Below are 19,626 nucleotides of genomic sequence, written 5' to 3'. Positions count from 1 at the left end.
TTAAAGTGTCGTTCCTGTTTATCTATAAGATACGGTATAGTGTATTTTACATATATACATATATGTATGACCTGCTGTTTGCGCTCATAGATGCGTTTGCATGAGTGTGACATAATTAGGTGTACTTGAGTTAAAGAGAAGCTTATAACCATATCCAGTTATTATGGTCATATCTACTTGGAGGCTTTATTCTGTGCAGGGGCTTCCCAGTGCTTCCACTTGCTGATGAGGAATGCCAGAGGCAGGGAAAGCAGCAGCAAAGAAAAGCCCAGTGTACGGGATGGTGCAGCATTCATAACAGACATGACATTGATTAAGTCAGACAGAATGTTATGAGAGACCCTTCACTGTTCCCTAAAAACACATACAAATCTTAAATAGTATGCATGCATTTCACACGAGTGGTATTTGCAAACGTTTATGTTTTTACACAGCGCATCAAGTGTTAGTCTGGATATTATGCACGAAAAGATGTAATGCAGTCATGATCAACTAATGCTTTTTGTGGCAATCACACTTTTTATACATTTTTCAGCATTTCTAAAGATAACTGGTATTTCTGAAGAAAGAAAAACCTTTCTCCTTCTTTCAAATCTATCCAGCCAATTAATATTATTTCATTCATTTCTTTTTGTACTAAGTCTGATTCCTACTTGTCATTGACTCAAACTCAGAACTGGTCTGATTGGTTTTACTCATACATTAAACTTCTTGGGATGCAGCAAAGTTTACTTCAAATCAACACAGATAATCAATCCGGGTCAAACACAGTGTGAGAAGTGAAAGGAAAGAAGCGACTTGTACTTTTCTAGAAAAAGCCATTTCTGTATTTAAAGCAGAAATAGGTTTACGTGTATGGTTTGCAGAGGAGATTTGATTTTGGTGAACAGTGTACATCGCTGAGGAATACATTATTAGAGTTATTCATTGGATATAAAAATAAATGCACTCGTTAATATTAGGAAACTGACAAACTAATTATTACAACCAGACAAACTGAAGTGCAGCTGTCTGCTGTCAGAAGAACCAAATCAGAAGCCCTCCATTTTAAGAATCCCAAGTACCAACATTCAGGTTTACCAAAAACTGTGAGGGGTCTTGAGGGGTTAGGAAGTGAAATCAGCGGGATGCTTCGATCGCAGATGTCCCCCCTGTTCAACTCATTCACATGGGTGTCCCATGAAGGCATTTGTCAGCTGCTCAGCCATCATTGACAAGACTCTACAGGAGTTTACAAGGTTGATCACACTTCCACTGTGTGATCAACCTGGTGTGTGTGTGTGTGTGTTTGTGCATGCAGGTGAGTACACATGGTCATGCCAGGAAAAGGATTACTCAGACATCTTGTTCTAACAGGCTGAAGACATCCTGATCTTGGCAATCTTCGCTATTAGAACATTTACTCATGAACTTTATGATAGAAATAGTGTCTCCGACCTGTAACCTGGACAAATACACACACATCCCTGTTTCATATGCTGCAATGAGGACATGTTATAGTATTTGAGCGAGTCTCTATGTCCAAATATCTCTCCTTTTCTTAATGCAAGTAGATCTAAATTGGTTCAGAGGAAATCTCTGTCCACTGCATGCATTGTAAACAAGAGACCATCTCCAGCACTTAGACAGATTGGATTCAATTACAGTCTGCTACGCTCTGAATATCAGATAAGACAGAATTACACAACCGTTCTCAAGGTGACAAGTTGAGTGAATGCCTGATGAATCTAAAGCAGCAGCCAAGGACATCGACTGCCCGCTTTACCAAGAAGGAAGTACTGCCAACCTGTCTTGCCTTTTCTGGGAGGCTGTCATCATATGGGTTACAGCCGACACAAAATAAAGTGATATCCAAAGACCCTTTCCAAGATGTTTAAACCTTATTCTTTAAAACAACAATAACAGCATATCCTAAATATTGAGATTCATTAAAAGTGTCAATCACAGTTTACACTTATTCAGATAAAAAAAAAAGAGATTTTTCATTTTCAATTTACAGCCATGACATTTCATTTCCTTTTTTAAGTGATAAATAACTAAATATATAAGAGAAGGCCACTTATCCAAGCTGACTGTTAGAGGGGCTATAATCACAGATGGCTTACCAGTATCTTTGTAGTATATGCACTGTTGATAGCGATGGCATTGATCAGTAATTCCAGGGTTTTGGGTGGTAGTACTCCAGGATCTGGAATTTCTTTGTAGTGCACATCTCCGACGTAACACTGCACGGCTGTCATGCGGTTGGTGGTAAGCGTGCCTGTCTTGTCAGAGCAGATTGCGGTGGCGTTGCCCATTGTTTCACATGCATCCAGGTGACGCACAAGGTTGTTGTCTTTCATCATTTTCTGTTGGTGGGAAGAATAAGTGCATTTCAAATCGAGTGAATGCCTCCAACAGCCCAACGGCACAGGTGATAATTGTAACAGTGTCATATTAGATAAATTATAAAAACATGAATTATATGGTTGAGTACTGGGCTGCAATGTCTTATCTGAGGAGCTGTTTGTGTTTTTGCTCTTCCTCACCTTGACAGAGTATGCCAGCGAGATGGTTACAGCGAGCGGCAGCCCCTCTGGCACGGCCACTACTAACACAGTCACACCAATGATGAAGAACTTGACAAAGTACTGGATGTAAATGGGAGCACACTCTGGCATCCAAGGGTGCTTCTTCATCACAAAGTTGTCAATGGCAAAATACAGGACCAGGATGATGACTGTAATGGCTGACATGAGCAAACCTGGAAGATGTACAGAAGGTGTCAGCTGAGGAGAGGAATGGTGGAAGTAAAACCTGGAAAGAAGAGTTACTTTCAATTCATGCTCTTGATTAATGACTCAGCCAATGAACTGTGACTGGTTATTGTGTGTTTGTGTGGAGGAATTTGTTTTCTAAACTGAGCAACTCAAGATCTTTCTCCCCCACAGAAAAAAATAACCTCTGAAAGAAGAAATTAGGAGAATGTTTAGTGATAAATAGATAGATTTCACCTCAGATATGCCACACTATACTCATACATTTTTCTAGCTGTCATGTTAGCGTCCACAGAGAGGATTCATCTTAAGAATCAATTGAAAATAAGCTAGGCTAAATTCATACTGATGCTGAACTGATCCCTTGAAATGTTTTCAACAAAAAGCTGGACATTATAACCTTTATAGCAGGTGAGCAAAATGCTGAAGCACAGTTTATCACACAACTTGTGCTTGTGCTTCCAAAAATGAGAAGGGAAAGTTGGGGGATTCATTTGCCAAACTATACCAGAAACTATTTAAATGGAAGATATTCTACTGAGTGTGTGCTGTAATAAAATGTAGCAATAATATTTCTTTAAGTCAGGGGTTTCACAACAAAAACCTGCAGGATACCGGCCCTCGAGGACTGGAGTTTGACACCTGTGCTTTATATAGTCTGAAAATTGGAGGTCCATATCCCTTCTTTTAAAACAGGCAGCTACACGACAGGTGGACTGTTCAAACAACAAAAGTTATGAAGAATAATAAGTCCAACAATTTTACAGGAAAATGATATCATGTCCCAGTGCTGCCTGTATGCTAATCCACCCATAGCTTGCATTTGTTCTGACACCATGTCCCCATTCTATCACTCAGGACAACAGTCTGACACAACAGCACACTTTAAAACAAAGACTTGGGTGGATTCTATAAAAAAATAATTAAAAAAAGAAAAGGTTGACAGGAAAAAGTTAAACTCCAACTCTCACAAATAGAATTTATTCCATGGCTGTGTTTCTGCTGTGTTGCTACTGGAAGGACACCTACAGGGCTACTGGGAATCGGACATGTTTTACAATATCTGGTATATACAAATAATATGCACTAACCCATTTAATAACATTTGTAACAACTGATTAGGACACTACAAAATTAAAGAACATAGTTGCATTTTATAATCTTAGTTGTTTGTCATTGAAATGATTAATCAAGTACCGCAAGGGAATGTCATTTAGACAAATGGTGAACAGGCTTTTACAGTTCTGCAATCCAGACACCTCAGATTCTTTCGTAACTGCTTTGATTGCTTCAAGCAACTACAAAGTAGGCCCTCTGAGTACAACATATTTCTTTGATGGACAGGATGATAGTTCAGTAACTTGTTGTTGCTGATTTTCTGCCTGACTGAGTGATGGATTTGTCCATGTGCAATTTGCTTTACCTGCTTTGCCAATCTGGACCGCTAGTTTGGTCAGCTTCCCTTGCAGCACAGACTTCTCTTTTTTTGGAGCTGACACTTTCTTCCTCTCCTTCTCATCAGCCTCCCCGCCTTCAGCACTCTTCAGAGGCTGCATTTCCATGGCAGCTGCTCCATCCTGCTTCTTCACTACATACACATATATACATAAGACAGAACAGGAACAAGAAGCAAAAGAGACAGAAGCTGTGTTAGCGATAGAGATAAGACTAGTGAAACGAGAAGGAATTGCAGCACCTGAGTCAGTGACTTGCTCTGGGATTTTTTTTTTTATTGGAATACAATTTAGATTTAAAACCAATGAAAATAAATTTGACATCCTATGATGAGAGGGGAATTCAGTGACATTTACGAAGCTCACAAAGGCTATCAAAATTTCTACTGAAAGAAGTTGAGGAGGGTAACTTAAACAAATCTAGTTAATATAATAAATAAAACCTCATATTAAACAGACATGGGCAAATAAACGTGTTTTACATGAAAACAAAAGACAACCTGAAAGAAACGTAAGTAGAAAGGGATACAGTGGAAAAGCCTGTATTAAAACTATTTTTTTTTTAAAAAAACAAAACAAAAAAAAAAAAAAAACAATGCAGCAAATACAGCTTTTTACTCCAATTTTTTAACTAAAATTGAATAAATGTGTAAAAAGCCCAAAAGAACTTCTGGTATAAACTTCTGTCATAACTGATGTGATGTACATGTATCATAAATAATATATACATATATATATATATATATATATATATATATATATATATATATATATATATATATATATATATATATATATATATATATATATATTAAAACTGGTTTTCAATTACTTCAATCCATCTTTATCCATCTTAATCTTATTCTAACACAGTCACACACATACACTGCAACACACACAAAACCACATACATCCACTGCTCCTCTCTTAATGTGGCCCATTACAACAGTCATTGCAGCCTGGCTTTCTGATCACAATGAAATGGTTAACAAAAATCATTTAGTGTTGCACATTTGTCTTTCTCTGTGGTTGTACATTTTGCTTTTCCACCCATGTGACACAAACAGAATGTGTCATCTGTATCCAGTTGTCATTTAGCAGATGAGCAATACTTGGTATTAATACAGTTTGTTCTCTTCTATTATAGCTGAATGTGATTACATCTTCATAATACCACTACTTTGGTCACAATAACTGCTCCGTGTTATTCCTATATGATAAAGGGTTTTTACGGTTACTGATATTTACACATCTTAAAAATTCTCACAAGTGTTTCCTTTATTATTACTCCAAAAATGATCTAGATAGACCTTGCGGTTGCAATAATATACTTATTTCACTACACATATGCATTTCTTTTGATAAGTACTACAGCATAAGTTAACAAACCAGTTTAGCTGAAAAGTGTCTTTGACCAAACTCTGGTGTTTGAAAATAAATAAATAAATAAATTTCATTGTATAATGCTAAGAACAGCTTCTGAAATGTGACTTTTCTTTTAGCTTTTTCCTGTCGGGAGTTTTCAACACACAGGTGACAACTAGGGACCATAAGTTAAATCAAATAGAAATCATTCAGAGCATTGCAGAACACAGAAGCAAACGTAACAGTAACTCTCTATGCCACGTCAAATTATGTCAGATTGTGAGGGGCAAAAGTCTTGAAGCAGTGAAAAGGGTAAATATTCTATGACGAGAGCTCAGATGAGGGTTTTGTGTGTCTGGAGAAAAGGCAGTTGTGAGGTCAGTGATAAGGACACAGGATAGCTAAGGGAAAGGTTACTGTTCTCAGAAAGAACAAGATGAGCCAACAACAAAACAGGAACAACAGACCACAGACGACACATCAGTGACAGACAGTGACTCGGTAAAAACAGGAAAAATCGTCTAACCTAAGGAGAGTGTGGGTAAAACCTGGGTCTTATAAAAATGTCTAATCCCTTCTAATGCACGTCTGAAACTGACTTCAGCCAGTGATGAACTCCGCTGTCAGCAGAATCCAGTCTGTCTGTGCAGTTCTTTTAGATGCAGCCTGTTGTCAAAAACAATGTGAGCTGACATAAATAGAAAATGGTTTGGTGGGATTCCCCACATGCTGTTGACCCAGAGTTTATGCCGTACAATACAAAAGGTAAAAAGATAAATAAATAAATAAACAGAAAATCTTTTTAAATTAGGATAAAAAAAAAAAGACAGGAGAACAAAGGAGGAGGGAGGAAGATCAGGGAGGAGAGAGTGAAATGAATGGTTTGGTTACCTTTAATCTGGTTGCTCTCCATATTGCCATCTTGCATTTTACCTATGATGAAGACATACAAGACAATAACGACAAAAATAACCAAGGCAGACAGGTCAACAAATTAACCCCATGGAGACATCACAAACAGTGAGAACCAAAGGTTACAAACAGGGAGACAGGAAAATGACTTTTAATACAACATCTTTGTGACAGTAACATAGAAAGTCTTCTGATACATAAGAGATGTTATGTAACAGTAAGCTACATCCACTAACAAGGAGTTAAAAAGCATAAATTGTGTTAATTAAACAGGCTATGTCAGTTCACCTCTGATATAACTGAAAGAAATTAAATTTCAAAAGTATTATTTGATATTTTACAGCATCAGCAAATATTCTGACTATCAGAAATATTCAATGAGTTTATTTGTGATGAATTTTTTTTTGACAAGACGTACATTAAATATAAATGGAGTTATGTAACACTGAAAACTTCACATCTTCTGCTGACTTTCCCTGTTTTATCATAGCATAAACATTACCAACAATATGAATCATATCATCATAATTATAAAATGAAGTTTAGGACAAACAGTAGACAGAGCATAACACTGAGTACTAACAGAGCGAAAATACACCACAAACACACACGTATGTTACACACAAACAAGAGACAGCATGCATAAGAGGAAAGTTCAGAAAACACATGCAAGATCACACACTCAGAGGGAAGCAGATTGGAGATGTGAACAACACACAGAGAGAAAGAGTGCCTGAAGGAAAAGCCTCCCACATGGTGAAGTTACATAAGAACAACTGTAGGAATATTGAAAGCTCAGCTCAGGGACAATAAATTCATTATGCTGTTCGAGTCTTAAAAGGAGTGAACTTAATTAAAATGTGCTGTTGAGTCAAACAACTATCAACTTGTGGGCAGTCTAATACAGATGCTCAAAACCTTGTTAGGAATAGAAATGTACATTTTTTGTTTGTTAAATCAGAATAATGATATATATATATATATATATATATATATATATATATATATATATATATATATATATATATATATATTATAGTGTATATATATATATTATAGTATATATATATATATATATATATATATATATATATATATATATATATATATATATAGTGTAAAGAGTCTATCAAAATCAAAGGGTCTATTTGGAGAAAGCTTACATGACAGGATATTATAACTGGATAAAAAACTATTATTTTAAAATCCTGCATTGAGTCATCTTTTTTGTCCTTTTTCACTATTTATGTCTGTGGGAAGATAAGAAATTAGACTGGTTTTAAATGCTTTGAACACAAATGTCACTGAGAAAATTATTCAGGTAAAGCCGAGGACCGGCAAACTGGAGCAGGGTCATTTCATCACCGCTTCCACATTAGCCAGTTCCCTGGAGTCACAATAAAGCTTAAAATGACAAATCGCTGTGTTCCAGCCTGGGACAGCACAAGGTCACCATTACAGTGCAAATTACGGCCCTCCCCTCTTGGGTACAAACAGTCTGGGGCCGCTCTCCAAGCAGATGGAGACAAGAGAGAAGCCCATGCAACAATTAAAGAAGTTCATCTTCCTGCATCTTTACCAGCTAACACAAAAATAGAGGGTTTTTCCAAACTGATCTCAGAGGACACGTAACAAAAGCAGTGGCGTTTTAGCACTCTAACGTTTTAGCATTGAGCATCCGCTCCGAGATTTAGATTAATGTAATCATAAGTGTATTAGCTCTCTTTAATTCTATTATAAAGGACTAAAACTAAAATAATTTCATAGCTTTAACCTAAAATATTAAAAGATTAATTTATTTGCTGTTGTTTAAAACCCATCACAAATGTTTTCATGGCAGCACCACACGTTGACCAGAAAAGCATTACAAGACAGTATAAAGACAGGAACAAATGACAATTTCTACAACTAAAACAGGCATGCACCAACAGTATGGACACGGAAAATTTTCAGAACAATTGAGGGCAGAATTAAGTAGAAAGGTGTGCACCCATAGTGGGAGGCAGTCATAGAATGGAAAAGGTAGAGGAGTCAAAAGTCACAACAGAAAAGGGTCAGAGATCAGACGTGTTGTCAACCTACCATTAATTAGGCTGGCACTGCCAGGGGCATTAATGCCTGCAGCCCCATCCGTGGCTATAGTCGCAATGGGGTGGATAGGGGGATGGGAGCAGTCTAGCAGTAACAATGAGGGCCAAACATGAATAAACAAAACACGCGCGCCCCCACAAACACACCAAACCACATGCACACACAAGACAGTGAACAGAAATAACATGGTTATAGCACATAAAAACGATTCAGCATATTATGCAAACTGTATGTGGTCAGTGTGGATTGTAAGCCTGTGTATTTGTAAATACAATCTACTAAAGTGAGAGTAAATGTCAGTAGACATCTGCAACTGTGATGACAGGCATGAAACATGAAATTTGAAAAAACGCGGAAAACTGTCATTATGGATAAAAGAAAACAAGTTACAATAAACAACAGGTTTGCTGTCGGATGGTTTTTAATTGCCTTTGCTTTAGTACACAGCGTGTGATATGTATACAGAATCTGGAGGTCAATTCCCATGTTTGACTGTGTTCATGTAATTCAAACCATGTTATTCATGTATTGACTTTTAGCACTTAGAAATCATCATTGCATTTGTTGCCGAATCAAATTAACAATAAAACTCCCAGTGGAAAATAAAGCATAAGAGGTATCCAATTATTTACCAGGGAAATACACATGTGCTAACCAGTTAACTGAAGAGGATAATGAACTGTAATGGTGTAAATGAGAGAAGGAGTCATTATTTTTGACACAGTAGTTGCTGTTTGTATATCTGTGACAGCTTCTTTATGACTTGCAAAATGAATTAGTGCAATAATGAGGGTCTATAATTGCATTCTTAAATAATTTAATGTTTCACACAAATGCTCACATTGGAATATTTAGAGGGTATATTATAACGCTTCTTTATATCTTATTAGTATGCAACAGTCCAACAATAACATGCTGTAACACCGTAGATAAACCAGTGAGACCAGATGTATTTCATTATGTCCTGGATTTTTTTAAAGTTGTGATTGATCACATAAATGTCAGTTATTGGCTCAGTCTGATGAAATTTGCTAAAAAAAAACAAACAAAAAAAAAACTATCTTCCTCCCTTCCTGCCCTTTTTCCTTTGTGATCTTTACTCAGTTAAATTGCAAAACAGACACTATAAAACTAATACCAAGAAGACATACAGTATTTGTTAGTTTTGGACTAGTTAAAAATCACATTTAGTTTTTTCTTTCTCTGAAAGAAATCTACAACAGTGTTAAAATCTGAATTTTTCAAAACAGGAAAGCTTGTAAAACATGTAAATTGATACCAGTTGTAAAATATGTGGGAAACAAACTAATGAGTAAAATGTAAATTCCACCGTAAAGACAAGTTGATATTGTCTACTCTTCTCTCTACTGCTAGTGGATGTACTGTAAACCTGCAAGGTTTTTACTCTCTTGTCATTGTTCTATAAAAGAGCTATGACATGAGACTGAGCGCCAGTAAACAGGGCTGATATTGGGTATGAGCCAGTTAGTTTCATGACTGCAGTGCCCAATACGTGAAATACTGTGAAATACTTCTGTCATTTGTCAACACTTAAAAAGATGCAGTATTGTGAGTATGAAGCGTCTCTTTTTAAGTGAGGAATTAACCTGGTGGAAGGGTGCATAACTCCAGAAAAAGGATGAGGGGGAAATCAAGGGCATTGACTTGGAATCACTAAAGGATTAAAGGTGATAAGGATCAAGTACAACTCCCAGGAGTCAGAGAAAGGTGATACTCTACCTGTATTCTGGTGTCCGTCTTCCACTGCCCCTCCTTTGAGGCGAATTTGGAACAATAAGAGAGTAAGGACAATGATGCACCTAAACCCACAAAACCTGGATACTGCAGCTCACAAGTGTTCCACCAATACTCATCTCATATTGTGTTCATACAGACTCAGGTACTGTGTCACAAATACCTACAAAACGTTTGTATAAATTAACCCAGACTTAACAAATAGATATTTCTTTATTTGTATGTTTATTCTTAGAAACTCTTCAGATAACAAGAACACTTAAAAAACACCAACAATACACAATGAACTACACAGACTGTAAGTACATAAAGTAATGAAGTGACAAAAAGTTGTTTTTTTTAATGGTATGTTGCTGGGCAACACTAACCAAAATACCCCAAAATATAAAAGAAATAGAAAAACAGAAAAAAAAAACAAAAAAAAACTTGCTGCAATTGCAGAAGAAATCTTGTGGAAGATGTAAGAAAATGAGCGATAAAGGTCTTACCTTTCTTTTCTTTTTTCTCTTCTTCCTCTACTCCAGCTCCCAGCAGGGTGAAGATGATTCCAGTCTGAGAGTTGACACCAACAGCAGTCACCACCATACGTCCTGACCCCTCCATCACATGAGTTCCTAAAGAAAGAGGTGGTGTTAATAAGAAGTACAAGACATATTTTTAGTAATAAAAGCAATCTTATTCTGGGGTATCTATCTTGACTCCTCTGGACTATTCTATAAACTTGTAACATACAAAAATCTGCCAATCATCAGTAACAATTATACACCTGTAAGGCTAAGTGGAGAGCCTTCAGTCATAAGAATACACAAAGAAATATGAAGCGGACATCAACATAACTGAGGCAGTATTTGTTATAATTAACACATTTTGTCTTCTAGGTGAGGAGATCCTGGAGAAATCTGTTTGAGCAAGCTACATTTTTAGAAAACACAAAAAGTCCAAACTCCTTTTTTTTCAGACTTCCTTCCAAAGTCACACCTCTAGAGCCCAGAAAGACACAATGCTTGTCACCAAGTTTTTTTTTTTTTTATTATTATTATTATTTATTTATCACAAACACATATACAGTACAAGAACAAAAAATTCACATTTGTATAACCGTGTACCTTATTTGAGATATTATAGATACTTTAAATACTACCCCTTACTTACAGTCTTCTGTTTAACACCATTATAAAGCAAATGTTTACATACTGAATCATCAATCAAAAGACAAAATTAAAACATATCAAATCATGAATTGTTTTCTTTTTTTTTTTATTTATCCAATAACCATTCCTTATGTTTTTTTTTGTTTTTTTTTGTTTTTATGGAAAATATTAATACATGATTTCAAATCATCAATTAATCAATTTCACAAGTTTACTCCATAAAGGGGTATAGATCTGCTTTTAGGGCAGTGTGTACATATGGCTTTTTAGTTCATAAGCATGTGTACTGTATTTTGATGTATAACACCATTCATTCCTAAAGATGAGGTCCCGATTCATAAGCAGGACACAGGAGATTTAATGTGGGCTTCCAAATAAAGTATTTTTCCTTCCGTCCTCTGTAATGATCAAGATTTGAATGTGGAGTTAACCTATCTGCCACAGGTTTTTGCTGTACTCATGGTTTCTTATTTTCTTGTAGCTTCAGCCCTGAATGTTTAAAATCTGGCCCCGGGTTGCCAAAACTACTGTAATCTGTTCTGTACATTCACTGTTAAACTTAACTGCCATCGAGAACAATAAAATTCACAGTGTATATAATTACTGTAGCTTGTTTAGTCTCTTGTGTTATGTTCGTAGTGATAGCTCATAAAGTTTGGGAACTTCTGTAATATTCCAGCTAATGTAACTACCATAGCTCTGGCTGTTCCTTAGCTGCCTTTACATGTGCTCTGAGCCTCTCAGAACATGTGCTTCGTGGACATAAAGGGGCACATGGCAGAAGGGTTCGAGGGGCAAGGGAACAAATGACAGTTGAGTTTGACATATCACCATTCAATTGTTTAGAATAGGCTGATTAAAATGACTGAATGGTGGTTTTTCGGGGTTTTTTTTTTTAATGCTGTCCGTTCCACAGTTTTTTTTGTTTGTTTGGTTTTTTTTATTTTTGTGTTAAAGTCCATAATTAATTGGCTGCAATCAGGGTATGAAAGGGATTGTAAGCAATGAAGTAAAACTTGCTCCTGGAAAACATCTCAAAACCCTGCCTTTAATACATGTTAAAAGCTATTTTAATTAAACTTGCTGAATTGTGGAGCTGAAACGTTGACAGTTTTTCATCGATTTTCTGTTCAGAATTTTCAAGGCTGCTCTCAAATAAATTTTCCATGACAAACTAGGAGTGAGTGCGCAACTTAATACCACCTCAAAGGACTCGAGGGAAGACGAGATGATGATTTATAATCATTATAGTCAATTTAAAGTTTTCTTAATAATCTGTCTCCCTGTTAGAATTTTCAGTCATTTTTACAAGTTTAAAAGGGAGCAAATATAGATCACCTCAGAGTGTGCATTGGTCGTTCACAGTCTGACTAAACAGACGAATGATCATGTGGACCTTTCTTAAAGGTAAAAATCTACCTAAAACATCATTAAAGTGTCAGCACATATCATTATTTCCTATTTTATTTTAAAGAGAGAGTGAATAAATGTGTTACTATGCAGATTTCTGCCGACTGAGGACAACATTAAACCTCTGTGCATTTGCACCAGTTATACACACTTAATACACACACATACGCACAAAATGATCACCCTTTGAGAGAGTGAGTTGATGTGGGTGAATATGAGGCTAATTAAGGTTGGCAGCAAAAAGCCACAGAGCTAATTACCCACAGAAAAAAAAAAGATATTTAAAAATGTAACACGTGAGATCAGATTGACTCACATTTGTGTTATCGGTGTTATTCTTCTTTTCTAAGAAATACCATGATAAATTCTGTGATCTGATGCTGAAAGTAATCCACCAATAAAAAAAAGTGGAAGAGAACAACAACATCACCCTCCAGGCTGTTGTCAGGACCTCCTGATTTGCTATTCACATTGTAATGATGATAATTAACACACTCTGTCTTCCCCTCTGAGGTAATGGCATGAATGTGGCTTTAATTTTGAGCCACTCTAACCTTAAGCCTAATAAATAATTGAAAGAAACGCAGCATCCACAATAAGACAAATGAGATTATAATTCCTTTAACAGATCTTTCAAAGTTTCTTTCTTCCTTTTTTTTTTTTTTCAACGCCATGACATTTGGTTGGTCAGTATAATAAATCGACCTACTTTATTAACTCGTGCTCAGTGCTGGTGACGGGATGACAAATCTGTCTCAGCATGCTGACCAAATAGAATGCCTGAGACTTAATTGTTTGTCCCGAAGTCAAAACACAAAGTGCATGAAAATAAGCCTGTCACTTTCATTATGTATTATCTAAGCCATGGGAAAGCAGCAATGCTCAACATACCAGACAACAGCATGGGGTCTTTGTCTGCAGACTTCTTGACGTGGTCAGACTCTCCAGTCAGTGATGACTCATCAATTTTCAGGTCATTACCTTGGATCAACACTCCATCAGCAGGAAGCAGATCACCTGCAACATAACAGGCAGATGAAATCATATCGAACAAATATTCACAAACAAGAATGAGGTTTTGATTGCGTTTCTGACAGTGTTGTGCTGTATCATGGAGGTAGGACTATTAACTATTAACATGTTACTGTAACACCGGTACTGTTGTCAGAAACTAACACTGTCACGCATTGCTCTCAAAAAAGTAACTCAGATCCTGTTACCTTGTGGTGTGTCTGTTCGTTGCTAAAGACGAACTAAATTAAACCTTTTTTCGCCAGTAGCTGAGTGTTTCTTACTGTTTACAGCAGCGTGGCGTGCAGTCTTACCATGTCCACTTGTTGGGATTGTTTTTTCTGTGAGGTTGCTTGTAATTATTGTTAATAGTAGATTTTTGGGTTTGCTTTCTAAAGCGTATTTGCTAACTTGGGATTCTTCTGCTCCCCTTGTGAAGGAGCCATCATGATTCTTTCATGGCTGTCAGCTATAAAAACAAGAATTCCTGGATACAAAGCAGGAAACACAAACACAACTGTCCCTTTGTTTTTTGTTTTTTTTTTTCATTTTTTTCAGGAACTAACTCAGGAACTTTTCTTTGGTTTGCACGGCTGTCCGAATGGTCACACATGCACGCACAACTTTACTAAAAAGAGAGACAAATCTAAAATGCCTGGAAAAAAACTAAAGATATATGTAAATGAAAATATGATAAATAGGACAAAGAGTAGGTATGCTCACTATGCAGAGCCCATACCCCCATCCATCCTCATCCTCCATGCGACTGAGTTACTTTTTGAATGGAGTAACAGTAAATAGTTACTCATTTCAGTAACTTGCAAGATTCTGGTCTTTGACTATTATCAAGTTGCATGTCTGAAACTGACATATGCTGTTTGTTGGAACATATACCAGGCTTTTGAATCATGACGATTACTTCACAGAGAATAACAGGTTGTTGACTTAGTTAAGACAGTTTTGTTCCAAAGTCAAGAACCCCGCCAAAAAGAAAAAACACACAAAAAAAATCAAAAAAACAATTTTATCTCTTTATATGTCCCACTCACCGTATTTGATCTGGGCGATGTCTCCCACCACTATATCTGCCACAGGTAGCTGTATGACCTGACTACCACGGACCACCTGGAATTTCTGCTCCTGCTCAATGCGGCTCTGCAGCCCCCGGAACTGCTTCTCCTTCGACCAGTCGTTAAAGGCTGTGACCAGCACCACGCACACCACAGACAAAAGGATGGCAGCACCCTCAATCCAGCCTGCATCCGCCTCACCTTCATCTTCCACTCCACCTGCTGCCGTAGCACATGCTGCAAAACAAAGAGCAAAAGATGTCAAATGTACACACACACATTTAAACTGAAATATTTTCATGTATAAGCCAAGGGTTTGATTTACACAGAGGACTCTATTTGCACACAAAGTCAAATTCAATGAGAATATTTTTATTGCTTTTACTGCTTTTATAAGAGGGTTTAATCACCCCACTACTTGGCAGAAATGATAGAAACAGAAAATGTGTGTAAGTGAAGTGTACATACATGAGGTAATGTCTGAATGTGGGCAACTTCATATAGATCAAACTAAGTTTGCTCACACTTAGTAATCCTCTAAATGCATCCATCTAACAGATCCGTTTCAGTATAGACGTATACTTTAGACATCAGTGAAGTGCTCAGTCTTTTGCATGGATGTGCATCCTGCTAATACAAAAAGGATAGCTGACGCAGGATGCCATAACTGCCCACACCCGCCACAACATCCTTCTTTAGGGTCTGAGTTTGGCTTCCATTTTGTGGGACTATTTTTTCTCTCCACATCCTGCTGAGATAAGTGTGATGTAGAAAAGTCAAGATCCTAACGTAGATGCCACATATGTGCATATCCACCATGAAAATATAATGTTTTCTGTGTAAGCTGACTAAATGCACATGTGCAATCACTCCAGTCATGATGATGTGTACAATATAAATAAGAACTCGGAAATTAAATCAAATCTAGCTGGAATTGCCCCAAGAAAACTAGATTCTCATTCATACATCTTGTTTAAAATAAGCCTCTGTATTCTGTTGCAGTGTCAGCAAATTTATTTTGATTTGGATGGATCAATGCAATTTAATTAACATTTAATAAAGTATGAATGTAAACATGCAAGTTTATAGCCTGACTGTAATTTCCATATATTACCCACAAAACAGGATACTCCTGGAGTCATTTTGTTCCAAACTTCTAGTTTGTTTAAAACCAAAACCCACACATTGAAGTGTAATGCTTTGCACTATTAAACACTATATATATATATATATATATATATATATATATATATATATATATATATATATATATATATATATATATATATATATATATATATATATATATATATATATATATATATATATATGTGTGTGTGTGTGTGTGTGTATATATATATGTGTGTGTGTGTGTATACTTGGGGACTTAGCAAAGACTTCAAATTAAAGACATCACATGTCAAGGATTCCATTTTATTTAGACCTTAACAATGGTGATGAAACACTAAACCAAATGTGACTCTTATTCAATATGTTGTTCACGAATTAAACTGCAATTAGAAACAGACCACACCTCTCTCACGCTGTAATATCTGTAAGTGTGAAAGGATGAAGCAATTTAATTATGTGTCAAAAGCAGAAAAAAAGGAGATAAAATATGTGGCGAAAATGTCAAAACAAATCTTATGTCAGCATTTTAGACAGAGTTTTTTTTTTTTGTTTGTTTGTTTTGTTTTGTTTCCTTTACTTGACTCTTTTTTGCTCGCTGAAGGCAAAGACAAGACAGCAGGACGGTAAATGTAGTATCTGTCCGTGGTCCTGAATGCCCTTCTCAGAGCTCAGCTTAACTGAATCAAATATGGGTGAAGACAACAGGCTCTAAAACTGAACACAATGTGGTGAGGTCCTAACACTGCAGTCTTTTGAATTACTAGCTGAAAATAAATCCTCTTGGTTGAATTGTATTTTAAACAGTACTTCATTTGTTTATTTTTTATTATCAATTCTTTATTGAAGAATGTACATAATATCCACAGATTTCCCCTCTTTTAATCCTCCAAAATTTGTGGACACAAACATCGTTGTAAACCAGGTGAGCTGATGAACAGGAAGCAAAACAGGCTTCAATATGCAAGGGAGCTAAACAGGAAAAACTACTAAATAAAACAGGAAACAAGAACCAAAGACCACACAAACAGTTCAAACCACGCCATCTTCTTGCGCCTGATTATTACTCAGTATCACTAAATGTCGATAAATCAATCAAATTGATATCTGCCCCTTTAAAACACAAATAAATATGCATTCAATATGTTACAAGTGACAACTCAAAGTGCGTCACATCCACATGCCTCTAATCTGCTCTGCTATTCTTATCTGTTCATTTCCACAGCAGTCGGTTATGATTTACATTCATATGCAATCACTTCTCTTTTGCATAAATTTAAAGTCAATTTTGACTCTGCAGATGTATTCTGGTATTCGAATTTTTATGTCTACAGCATTTCTCATACCAACTATTCAGGACATTTACCACACAATTATGCTGTTTATTGAATAAGTTATGACTCGCCAACATAAAGATCTTAATTACAAGTAAACAACTAAAAGTTTTTCTTTCTGATTTTATTAGTGTCATAAAATGTTTTAAACCTCCAAAGTGATGACTGGACCCTTTGGCAGGGGAAATGAATTTCATTCCCGTGATAATGTTAGCAGCGATGAGTGATGTTGCTGACTCAGCGCCTCTCTATGGTCGTGTGTCTTCATTTCCTGTTTCACAGCTCACAGAACTGATGTATGGGCCCTGAGAGCTCAAGGTTATTTCTCTACTCAACACTTCATTAACCTTCCCAGTACCTCTCTTTCGCACATTTAACAGTCATAATGTGCACAAATGTACACACAAATACACACGCATAGGCACTCGCACAAAAATTAGCCGCGTGCTTGATGAGTCACTTGACCTCTTTAGGCAGGCCACAAACAAACTGTGACCTGCCTCACCAATTAAAAAGCATTTGTGCACACAGTGTGTGCCTGTAATGTCACTGGAAGAGATGCCAGGAGCCCTTTCCCAGTTCCCAGGAACAATAGCATGTTTTTGCCTCTAAACAAATGGCAGACAGCAAATTTCACAGGCAACAATGTTACAGGAGCTGCATCACTCACCCTCTCCGCTGCTTTCTCCAGGAGGATGATAGAAGGAGAGGCCCAAAGAGATGAGTGCAGCGATCTCCAGGATGATGAGGGTGACGTCCTGCAGGGCCTCCCATACCAGCTGGAGGAAGGTTTTTGGCTTTTTTGGAGGTATCAGGTTTCTTCCAAATATTTCTCTTCTCTTGTCCAGGTCAGTTTGGACATCTGCAAGACCTGTTTAAAGAAGGAAAAGACAAAAAATAAGAAAAATTTCATTTTTGATTATACAGTAAATCACAGTTTACATGGGACACAATGATCACAGCTACATGTGGGGAATTTATGTTTTATTTGTTAATACACTGCATTCATTTATCTTAACCTAAAGTGAATTACAAGTAGAAAAACAGATTAGAAGCCAATCTGGAGTTAATTCAAAAATATCTCAACAAGTAGTTTGAACCACAAACTTTTATTAGAATGACAACCATTTTGCTTTAGTAACCATCAGCATTTCACATCACAGGCACAGACAGCATTCTTATTTCATTTCACAATTAATAAAAAAAAAAAAAAAAAAAAAAACTGAGCTCACTTTTCTTCACAGCACTGCGTACAATTGTTTTTAGAATATTCTATGAAAATAGCAATCTCCAGCAAGCTTTGCAATTGATCTTTTGTTTCAATCTCCTTTTCAAGCTTTCCCTCTTTCACACTATCAAACCGCACACAAACCACTTCTAATTACCAGTTAGTCATGATGGGCCACAGATCTGCATTCCTTATATAATTCTGCTTAAGCGAAGAGGGCCTTACGCTTTGACCACATCCACCTCCTCACTCACTGTTAACTGTTGTACAGAAATATCTTCAGCTCTTCTATGTGGAGAGCTTCTCGCTGGCTCGAGGCACAGTTTACTTTTAGTAAATATTCCAGTGAAGTATTTTTATACGTGAGTTTGAACAGCCTCAAATGTTTTGGCAAAAGCAGTGGTTGAACCTCGCCGTACCATCGTAGGGATTGTTTCATATCAGAAAGCCTTTGTTCTTTGTTTTTTTGTTTGCATTTTGAGAGTGACGTTATTATGCCAACATAAAGCGGTTTACTAGGGATCAATTTCACAAAGCATCACAGCCTCCACGTTAACTCAACCATCACAACCAGAACAGTTTCTGCCTTAAAACCACACTAAATACATTTAATGTGGGATTATAAAAGATGATTGTGTGTCTTAAAAAAATGTAAACTTTTCATTTTATATTGTCTGTTAATAAACAAACTTAATCATTGAAAATAAATGAATGATGGAAAATAAAAACTAACAAATTAGAATGAAAGGATGATGATCATTTTATTATCAGGAACACTGTAAACAGACTAATTAGTTTTAATTTTAGTTGCTTTTAACAATAATTAGAGATGGCTCTAATTCTCTATGGTATGTGGGTTTTTTTTTTATCTTTATTTTGATTTTACTAAGCCTAATCATTTGGTTGGCATTGATATGAGATTGTAAATTAAATATTGACGTAGTAGAGGGCGAAAGATTTG

The 19,626-nt window shown here is 36.4% G+C and overlaps 1 protein-coding gene across 8 annotated transcripts in view; it reads right to left on the bottom strand.

Annotated features, from left to right (window-relative positions):
* The window catches only part of atp2b2 (ATPase plasma membrane Ca2+ transporting 2), a gene marked incomplete at both ends in the record, with an annotated part of 67,381 nt that overhangs the window by 23,958 nt on the left and 23,797 nt on the right, over positions 1-19,626 (bottom strand). For 2 of the 8 annotated variants that reach the window (XM_079242988.1, XM_079242990.1), the window contains 7 exons: positions 2,106-2,348; positions 2,529-2,743; positions 4,180-4,452; positions 10,822-10,947; positions 13,786-13,911; positions 14,955-15,212; positions 18,108-18,308. In XM_079242988.1, the coding sequence (XP_079099114.1) occupies positions 2,106-2,348; positions 2,529-2,743; positions 4,180-4,452; positions 10,822-10,947; positions 13,786-13,911; positions 14,955-15,212; positions 18,108-18,308 (1,442 nt within the window). Of the gene's footprint in view, positions 1-2,105; positions 2,349-2,528; positions 2,744-4,179; positions 4,453-6,466; positions 6,509-8,569; positions 8,663-10,318; positions 10,352-10,821; positions 10,948-13,785; positions 13,912-14,954; positions 15,213-18,107; positions 18,309-19,626 lie in introns of all 8 variants that reach the window. The other 6 variants (XM_079242993.1, XM_079242995.1, XM_079242989.1 and 3 more) reach the window with 5 other exon arrangements.

The sequence above is a fragment of the Telmatherina bonti genome (assembly GCF_933228915.1).
Source record: "Telmatherina bonti genome assembly, chromosome: 6".
Classification (NCBI taxonomy): domain Eukaryota; kingdom Metazoa; phylum Chordata; class Actinopteri; order Atheriniformes; family Telmatherinidae; genus Telmatherina; species Telmatherina bonti.
The sequence above is the reverse complement of the archived record's forward strand: the minus strand, read 5'-3'. Positions and strand labels throughout refer to the sequence as shown.